Raw genomic sequence first — 10,586 nt, forward strand, 5'->3', positions numbered from 1 at the left:
CTTGCCTACCATATAAAAGTGGTGGAAGGTGATGGTAATGCGCAAAAAATAAAATGGAATGTGTAAGTGTGTGTTCTTTGTTTGGCATGGATTCAGTGATGTGAAGAGGTCGATTCCATGCTGTTTGACTATGATCAGGTGCAGCATACACATGCGCTTGAGACATGCTGCATTTTATTGCTGGTTTTACTTTAGAGAATACTTTATTTTGCAAACAAAAAGTCCCATTTCCTTTGCAAATAATTTGCACTCAGTGTGCTCTTAGATCGGCCACAAAATGAATAAATCTCTCTCCCTGTACAACCCACCAAGCTACTCAAAGATGAGAATTAAACCAGGTACCTTTGCTGTAAGAAAGACATTGAAATGATCATTAAAGGAAAGAACAGGATGATCTGAGATTCTTTTCAGAAACTTGTCCAATGCCTTCCTTCTAGTCTCCACAAAGTCTTCTGAAAAGCGATCCACAACACCCTTCACTACAAATTTTTCTGGCAAAGGCTGCATAAAAAGAAATTCAAAATTACAACATTACATTGGTGATTTTATAAAATCTCACTTTTCTATAGATTTAAATACTGGCCATTTTAATGTTGATGTTATTAAAATGGAGATATGGGTGGAAGACACAACCTTAGTGAACTAATATGTTTTAGAAAATAAATACCAATTGAGCACACCACTATCTTGTCAAAGCCAAGAAAGACATCAACTTTTGCAGGGTTATTTGGACAAATTAAAAATGCACCTCTTTGATAAGAACAATTAATTTGAAAAGCTCCAGTATATAGCAGCACTACACTGGTAGGATGCAACTTTAGTTTCCCAGACAGTAATTTCCAAACTCAGTCAATAGTCCAAGGGGGTCAAAATAATAAGGAAAACATGTGGTGCTGGAAGAAAGGTTTCTATATTAGTCTTTTGAGCTTGCTATTAGAATTTAGACATGCATGTGCAGGTTTATTGAAGGATATAAGCATTACCATGAAATAGAAAGAAAAAAAGTTGTAGATGCAGTGCAAATTCTTTAACTTACAAGGAGTGGAAAGGAAAATAATTATAGTTGTTCATAATGGATTTTCTTCAGCATCAGCCGGGTAATTAATTTTCTAGCTGCTGCTAGGTTTGTGCATTAAAAGCCCACAGTACATTTCGGACAATTTAAAATCTGTTACATGAGATTACTGATCAGATAGAGTTTCAAGGCGATGAGGAAACAAACTATCAATTGCATAAACTGTAATAATAAAGGGTACTTGAAAGGCAGACAATAAATATAGCAGATACACAACATTTGGCCACATTCCATATTTAGCAGCAGTCCAAGGAATACATACTATTTTTTCAAATCTAATAAAAACTGTCCAGAACATGCAGGCCATGAATGAAGTTAAAAATAATGCATGCACTTGGAGACCAGATTTACCCAGTACTTACTGGTATGATATACGTTGGCTGTGAATCTTCCAGTTTAATCCGCAACCAATCAAAATCCTGGTATCTGCGTCGTACTGTGTACTCGGGTAAATCAAATTCATTTCTGGTGGTCTGAAATTAATAAATAGTGTGAACTTTGAATATTAAATAAATTTTAATCTGATTTATCCAAATTTAGTTTAGTATTAACTTGCACTATTTCAAATGAAAAGTTTAAAAAACCTCAAAGGTCATAACATTTTACATTTGTTTAAAAATAGCATGGACAATTACTGGGAATGAAAAGGTGCAGCATTAAAATTTGTAGAGGGGGAAAGAAAGGAATATTGAAAAGTTGATGATCAACTCGATTCAAAGTGCAGCTTTTGGACGGTGCTTCAAACTTACGGGTTCAACAGCCAGGGTTTCAGAACAATATTATTTCCTATATCACTATTCAAAACCACAGTATAAAATTCCTTCAATTTACTCCAGCATTCTGTGTATCTATCAAATTCATAGTTACGGATTTTTTTAATTTGGCAAAAAATATTCCACTGTTCCTTAGAAGCAAATTGTTTCCTTCTCCAACATAAGCCCATCAACATAACATGGAGACCATTATATATATTCAGCCCACATGGAATTCCATGCCACATACATCATTGTGGAGCAAACTAAACTGGAGTCAAGTGCCTGCCCCACTATACGTGCTTACCCAAGAGCTCTCCCGAGTTTAAAAAAAAATCAAACTGGTGGTAAGTACGTAGAATGTACGTAGCGGGTACGTCGAAGTTCGGGACGTCTCTTAGCGGCTCGTTAGGCTAACGGCAGGTACTCAGGAAATGCGGTAAGCTCGTGAAGATTTTTCAACATGTTGAAAAATGTCCACGAGGGCCTACGAGCGGCTATTACCGTAATTCTCCCAGTTCGAATCGGGGGAAACTCAGGAGAACTCTTGAATTACCTCGTACAGTGGGACAGGCCCTTTAAGATTTCAATGCAAAACCACTTAGGGTCACATTATTCAACCAGGAGACTGAAGTCTTCCAGGTTCATACATGGAAACCAGTAGCTCAATGGACTGCAATATCAGTAGTGGCAGCAAATAAGACATAATTGGAATGAACATTAATCATGGACAAGCAACCCTCCCGTACATTAACAAACTCTTAGTCAGTATAGGAAATTTCTAACACAAAAACATTTTAAATGCCCCCCAAAGAACGAAGGATAAAAGTATTTTCTCTGCTGCTACTTCCTAATTATTCATCATTCATCAACTAACCAATAGATTACTTTATTTTTGTGCCATCCTACTTTCTGCTCCAAAGCAGATGGCATTGTGCTTCACAGCACTACTAAGCAAGTGCTCATCAAAACCCGACATCATAAACCCAAAAGCACTTTTGTAAAATTGTCAGTAATGTGGGGTTTCTTATCTGCTGAAAACAAAACATTCAAGAGACAAGAACAATTTGATGTCTTATTTGCTACAGCTTTACAACCACATTTGATGCAATAAATGATCAGTTATTGCAAATAAACCATATCATGATAGTGCAAAACTATAGTAGTGCAAAGTCCGTGGTGGCTCCGTGCAGAGGTGGGATTGCTATCAGGGTTGATTCAAGAGTCAAACAGATGTGGGAAGAAGCTGTTTTTGAAACTGGAAGTAACAAATTGGAGTAGGTCCAGAAGGTAAGAGTTGAAGAGCATCATAACCATCCTCTAAGCACTTCACCACAGTGGATGTGAATATTACCAATCAGTAGCAGTTAAAGCCTTGCTCTTCTGGAGGTTGTACCTGCACTTCTTGTACAACTCTGGTTCATACAAGTCAGTTCTCACAATACAAAACATCCAGTGTATGCTTAACTCAATTTATGTATAGCTTAGTTAATGCAGATCATTCAATCTTAACAGACGTCCATATTTAAGAATGCATTTAAGTCCACATTGTATTTTCTTGATAGCTCCTAGGTGGGTCTCACATCAAATTGCACAAGGGTGGAAAAGTTCCTCACCCAAAGGACAAGTCAACCAGTCGGTCTTTATGACAAACTGGCTATGTTGTAATTAATATTAATGACTACATTCTCCCTCCCCCACCCTCTCCATTCTACTTCTGCCCTGGTGAGATTTGACCAGTGGTTCCCTGATTTTTGGTCTGCTTCTCCACTGTAACCATTGCATCCAACCAAGAATTGTACCAAAGATAGCAGGAATTTCTGAATGTTTCAATTTCTCATACCTTTGTGCCAACTCTGTACGTGATGTACGTCTCCATTGCAGACACGTGTTTCTTTGGGTCATCAACTGTAACAAATAGATCTCTAGTTTCACCATCGAGCTCATCATCAAGTTGTAGTCTATTGAGGAGTGATGAGGAAGAGGCAGGGCTTGATGTCTCCACTGGAGTCCCATTCTGCAACATTGGATCCTGAACGACAAGTAAACAGATTTGGTCAATCAGCATTGGGAATTGGTTTGGCGTTTACAGAAGTACAAAGATAACCAGAACTTCCGCAAGTTATACATCCAATCAATATTCCAACATGCACTTCAAAATGAAATGTAACTTTATTCCTGCTTAAACCACAGCAAGGTTCACGGTTCACAGTAGGACACGTTACCAGGAAACAGAACCACTAGCCACACAATAACATGCAAGTACACAGGGAAAAAATAAAAGTATTTGAGAAGCTGAACTAGTTCAGACACTACAACTGGAAATCCTATATGCCATTCGAATACCCAAGTGGAACAAATTACGGGGACGCATTTTGCAGCGGCTCTCCGGCAGTCCTGTTTGTTTTGTGTTTTTTGGGTTGTTTATTTTCGTTTTGGTTAGTCTAGTTTTGGTTTTTAGTTTGTGTTTTGGGGGGGGGGGGGGTTGAAACGGGGCTTGCTGTCTCTCCCTGCGGGGGAATGCGACTTTTTTGTCGTATTCCCCTTCTCTGCCTCCGTCTGCGCTGAGGCCTAATGGCGGAGCTGGCGACCTCGAGGCTCAGGAGGCAGAGCCCGCCAGGACTCGCACTGAGCTCGCTCCCGTGAGGACGGCCCGGCTCGGGGCTGGAACAGGGCTTTCGTGAGGGGCTGTGACGGCCGGCCCGAGGAAGGAACGGTGCTCCCGTCGGAGTAGCCGAGCTCGGGGAGGTACGGCGTTCCCAGCCCGAGGGAGGAGCGGCGCCCAGTCGGGGCGGCCCAGCCTGAGGGAGGAGCGGTGCCCGGTCGGGGCGGCCCAGCCTGAGGGAGGAGCGGTGCCCGGTCGGGGCGGCCTGGCGCGAGGGAGGAGCGGCGCCCGGTCGGGGCGGCCTGGCCCGAGGGAGGAGCGGCGGCCTGGCGCGAGGCTGAGACGGTGGCAGTACTCACGTGAGGGCGATCCGGCTCGGGGCTGGAACGATGCTCCGGGGGCTGGGACGGCAGTTCTGGTGGCGGTGGCCTGAGACCGGGGGTTCGGCCGCGGGCCAGCGGCTGCGTCAGCAGGTCTGGTGAGCGGCAGCTTCGACTACCCCGGGCCGCGGTGTTTGAGCCGCGAGGACAGGTTTTAACATTGCCCGGGGGGTATCGCCTCAGCGCAGAAGGAGAAGAGGAGGGAAGAGACTGCAGCCCTAAGACTTTTGCCTCCATCACAGTGAGGAGATGTTGGGTGGACTCACTGTGGTGGATGTTAATATGTGTTTATTGTTGTTTTTTATTGTATTGTATTATATGTATGACTGCTTAAATTTCGTTCAGACTTCGGTCTGGATGACAATAAAAGGCTATTCTATTCTATTCTATCAAAAGCTCGTACAGTGGGACACCCCCATTGTGTGTGTCTACCTTGTATTTTTCACCTATACTCTAGTGATGAATTAACCATTACAAATCAAAGCAAGTGTTCATGGTCAACTATTCTCTCCACTTATTTTCTCTTTTCCAAGCTTGTAAATCCATCTATGTAACAATATAGTAGCGTCCATTGATACCATGTAAACTGGTGTGTATCCCACATGAGCGTTCTGGATCTTGGGCAATTGAGAATCAGTGCCTGTCCACCAGAACTTTGTTTCACAGAACACAGCTAGCATTTTCCCGATTGTATTTATCCAAGTATTCTAATCTACTAGCAACATCCACAAAAGTAAAACTTGACAAATGAAACTTAACTAATAATAAATTCAATGTAACCCAATATTTACTTCAAAGATATTCCATTCTACATATTTACATCCACTACTTTAGGCTCTTTCGCTAGCAACACCAGAGACCAGAGTCTGAAGAAGGGTCTTGGCCCAAATTGTCACTCTTCCTTCCATCTGGAGATGCTGCATCACCAGACACACACTTGCACATCAATTAGTTCACATACCCACTAATTCTAAATTCCTAAAAAGCACTTTATCTTATTGTGACCCAAAACTGTCTAAAAATCATGATTAATTCACACGCTTGGTCTCGATGCAATTACTAGCTTGGAGATGAGCACAGGCAGTTTTCTACAGAGAGCTATGCAGAATTTTTGAAATCTGAAACAATTCAAACCCCACAACTGGATGGTACAGTGGTAGATTTGCTGCCAGATAGTACCCAAGACCCAGGTTCGATCCCGACTATGTATGCTCTCCCCTTGACCTGCCTGTGTTTATTCTGGGATCTCCGGCTTCCTCCCACACCCCAAAGACGTACAGGTTTGTAGGTTAATTGGCTTTGGTAAAATTGTAAATTGTACCCAGTGCGTGTAGGATAGTGTTAGTGTGCGGGGATCGTTGGTCGGTACAGACTCGGGCGGCCGAAGGGTCTGTTTTCGTGCTGTATCTCTAAATCTAAACTAAACAGCAAATTCAATGGTACACAAAAATGCTGGAGAAACTCAGCGGGTGCAGCAGCATCTATGGAGCGAAGGAAATAGGCAACGTTTCGGGCCGAACCCCTTCTTCAGACTGATGGGGGGCAAATTCAATGTGCTTTGCAAATTGTTTACTAAGAATAGCCAAGCTGTTGGTCCAATGTGACAAAAGCAAGAGAAATCCGGAAAGCCACGCACACGTTCCCCACGCAGCTTGGTATAATGAAATTGCACCAAAGCAATGAGGCTGTCCAATATGATTTTATGGAATATGGTCAAATTCCAAAATACACAGGTGATATTCCTGGAAATAAGACAACTCAAGCAGTTACAAATAACTTCAAAAGAACATTTTTCTTTAGTATTCTACTGCCATACTCTTCACAACCCACAACTTTATAGAAAAGTACAGAAAAGCAGCCAACTTAATGAACACATTTCAGTCATTCTCTCTAACCCTTCTTCTAACAGACAGAATATACAACCTTGAAAGCACATACCACAGCTTCAAGAATAGCTTATTCCCTGCTGTTATTACATTCTCGGACTGACCTCATATGCCAATATGTATTCCCAATCTCCCAACCCAGTCCTTGCACTTTGTGTAAACCTTGCACTCTGTAGTTGTAACAACATCTCCAGAGAACATAGATAGGTGACGTTTCCAGTCAAGGAAAGTCTGAAGAAGGTCTCAACAGAGATGTCACCTATCCAGGATAACATGCAAAACAGTTTTCACTGTATCCCAGTACATGTAACAATAAACCAAAAGTGCGTAGTTGACAGCAAACTAATTCTCAGCCCCATTTTTATTTGCAGACAACTTTGAATGCGAATTTCCAAAATTCAAACTTTATATTAGGACATATATTTACGCTCAGATCAAAAACTTAATTTAAAACACCTTGCCTTAGAGCTGCTCCGCTCCATTGAAATGCACACAATCCCCAGCTGTTCCAACCAGCCACAACACAAAGCCCAGAATTCCCAGCACTGCAGGAAGTTGGCATTTCACTGCCAGAATCCATGAGAATTCCAGTGGTGAAGAAACAAGGTGTACAAAAATGGTGGTGGCGAGGACTAGTCAGAACGGTCAGTATCAGTGTTCACCAAAGTTGACTACACTATCACACAATGGTTACAGCATAGATTTCACATTGGTCCAATCTAAGAACAAATTTTGCTCATTCCATTACCCATCTACAATTCTATCCCTGCAATTTCTCTTTTCAAATACACACTTCATTTCCAAACTTTTTATTGGCAATCAAGAACCTAACAGAATGCTCCCTGCTTGCCAATAATAATTTTAAATAGAAGCTAAATTTCTTTATGCTTCCTTTACTACTGATGTGGGAAGTTTCCCTCCACCTATTTTGTCTATATCCATCATGTCATATAACTCCATCAGATCACACCCATCCAAGCTACCTGTTTATGAACAAGCACCACTTTCTCAAGTCTGTACACAAATCCCTTTGCAAAAATCATTTGTATACTTTTCCAGCTCTATTTAAGGCCTTGATATCTTCCCCAACTGTGGTGCCCAGGATTGAAAATCCTCCAGTGATAGCCCAATCCATGCTTCAAAACAAAAAAAAAACAGCTCATAACATTTTCTCTCATGCCTCAATTTATACAACAAAGTTCCATGCATTTCTCATTTGTGGAATACAAAACAGCAGAAATACAAAATACAAAATTGTCAGAAAAGTTCAGCGTCAGGTAGCATCTGTGAAGAGTGAAACGGGTGACATTTGGATGGTTGCATCCAAAGGATTGCAAATCCAAAACTACTGTTTTTCTTTTCACATGCTGCCTGACATTATCTTTTCCTATCTAAGTACCTGTCTAAACTCCTTTTAAACATTGTGGTTATATTTGTCTCTACCTCCAGATATTCCAGATATTCATCGTGGGAAAGATCTACCTGTTGGATCTCCTTTATGTTTCTCTCCTCTGACCAGCTATTTACCAGCAATAAACAATTCCATACAAATCTTCAGTCAACCTGACATTTGAAATCTCCAAGCAAGATGCAGGCATTCTGAATATTTACAGATACAAATCCTAAAGTAACACTAAAAACTTCTCACCCATTCCGTGCACTTGGATAAATCCATACATTTCTTTACAACTAGGAGTGTAGTGATTAGCCAAGAGGTTGCCCAAAATGGGGGCAGAAGAAGAAATTGGATAGGCTATATTCATTCTCATTGTAACATTTGAAGCTGACGAATGATTGTGGTTTACAAAATTATGAGGGGTATAGATAGAATAGATAGTCAGACTCACCTGGGGCAGGGAGTCTAGAACTAGAGGGTACAGGCTTAATGCAAGAGGAGAGAAATATGAAAGGAGATCCAAGAGATAGATTTTTCCCCATGGTGAATATCTGGTACTTGCTAGCAGGAGGAGGTGGCGAGAGTGGAGAAAGATAATAACTACAATGTGTAAAAGTCTAGACAGGTACTTGGATAGGAAAATGGGATTAATGTAGATAGGCAGTGTTGGCATGGAGGCGGGCAAAAATAATCCAGTGCGCTGTACAGATCTACGATTCCTCATGCACAATTAATTACTTTATGATTTTGAACTTTCTCATCAGGTAAAGTTCAATTTGAAATAAGAGGAAATTTAACAAATCAAGCAGAGGAAATTGAGAGGGTCATTAATCTCAAAGGATCACAAAATGAGCGGCTTTGCCCCACATCATTTCCTCAATGATGATTGATGTGTGACCCAGCTCCATTTACTCACCAGTATTATTTTTAAAAGATTGAAAATTTACAATTGATTGCACATCAAAATTTCTAGCATCCTCAGCATTAAGCGTTTCCTACATTAGTTCTATAAACCTTCATACAAAAACATTCTATTCAATAACAGACAAAAGTGCATTAGCTGAAACTAGAAAGTTGATGATTCAACCATGAAAAAAAATCCTCCAACTTCCATTCGCGCAGCAAAGAAAAGAAAATTGCAACCCAACCCAAGTGAAATAATGGAAGCCCATTAACATTGCAGTAGATATTCAAAACTCAGAAGATTCTTCCAAACTTACCTTTATTTTGAGAAAAAAAGGGTTTTTTACTATACTGAACAAAAAAGCGGGTTACTGGGCTGGCACAGAAATCACAAAAAGGTCAAGTCAGAGGGACAACAGCATAGAAACAGGCCCATCAAGCACTGATTATTGACCACCCATTTGTACTAATCCTACATTAATCCCATTTGTAGTCTCCCAACCCATCACCCACTGATTCTACTACTTAACATCACACCAGGGTTTTTTTTGCAGTGGACAATTAACCTACCATGTCACACATCTTTGCAATGTAGCAGAAAAGTAATGCACGAGAAGAAAGCCCACATGGTCAAAATGAGAACATACAAGTTCCATGCAGATAGCACCCAAGGTCAGCCTGAGCCTGGGTATCTGGCACGGAGGCAAGTGGCTTTACTAATTGTGTCAGTGTATAGTCCCCCACCCTCCCTCAAACACCTATCATAACCAGCATTATCTCCAACAACTTGTACAAAAACCTAAAATTTTGTAAATAGGTCTATTAAACTGATCCGTTGAATTCAAAGACAAAATACAAATATATCCAAGCCTTTACACAAATGCAAACTGTTTTTCCAATTTCCCTAAACTGCCCATTAATGCATGGATTCCTTTTTTCCAATAGTTTACTAAAATATGCTAAGCCACAAACATTCAACAGCACTTTAGAATTCCAAGCCACACAACATTTTCAACACCAGGCCAACTCTCTCCGTCTTCATGTTCAACATTGAACAATAACTTTTGGATATCGTACAAGAGAGAGATGGAAAAAAGCGTAATTTCAGCTATAATTGCATTTCATCTGCAATCACCATATTTCCAAGCACGAAGCCATGACCCAATATTTTGACACTTCATTTTATTACAGAAACATTCTATAAAAATCGAGAACAGGATCTTTGCAGTTTAAAAAAAATTGGTAACTTTAAATCTTTACATTCCTGTTCTTCATAGAGTCAGAGTGATACAGTGTAGAAACAGGCCATTTGACCCAACCTGCCCACACTGGCCAATATGTCCCAGCTACACTAGTCCCACATGCCTATGTTTAGCATGTATCCCTCCAAATCTGTTCCATCCATGTACCTGTCTAACTGTTTCTTATATGTTCGGATAATCCATACACCCACAACCCTTTGTGAAAACCTTACCCCCAAGATTCCTATTAAATCTTTTCCCCTTCACCTTAAACCCATGTCCTCTGGTCCTCAATTCACCTACTCTGGGCAAGAGACTGTGCATCCACCCGATCTGTTCCTCTCATGA

At 40.8% G+C, this 10,586-nt stretch overlaps 1 protein-coding gene across 1 annotated transcript; it reads right to left on the reverse strand.

Annotated features, from left to right (window-relative positions):
* Positions 1 to 297: 297 nt before the first annotated feature.
* On the reverse strand, positions 298 to 3,910 carry LOC116969824 (sorting nexin-30-like). Its single transcript, XM_033016606.1, has 3 exons — positions 3,671 to 3,910; positions 1,438 to 1,548; positions 298 to 501 (listed from the first exon to the last, which is right to left on the reverse strand). Exons 1-3 carry the CDS (start codon positions 3,893 to 3,895, stop codon positions 313 to 315), a joined length of 525 nt encoding a protein of 174 aa, XP_032872497.1. The 5' UTR covers positions 3,896 to 3,910; the 3' UTR covers positions 298 to 312.
* Between the last annotated feature and the right edge of the window lie 6,676 nt (positions 3,911 to 10,586).

This window comes from Amblyraja radiata, unplaced genomic scaffold (assembly GCF_010909765.2).
Source record: "Amblyraja radiata isolate CabotCenter1 unplaced genomic scaffold, sAmbRad1.1.pri scaffold_1281_ctg1, whole genome shotgun sequence".
Classification (NCBI taxonomy): Eukaryota; Metazoa; Chordata; class Chondrichthyes; order Rajiformes; family Rajidae; genus Amblyraja; species Amblyraja radiata.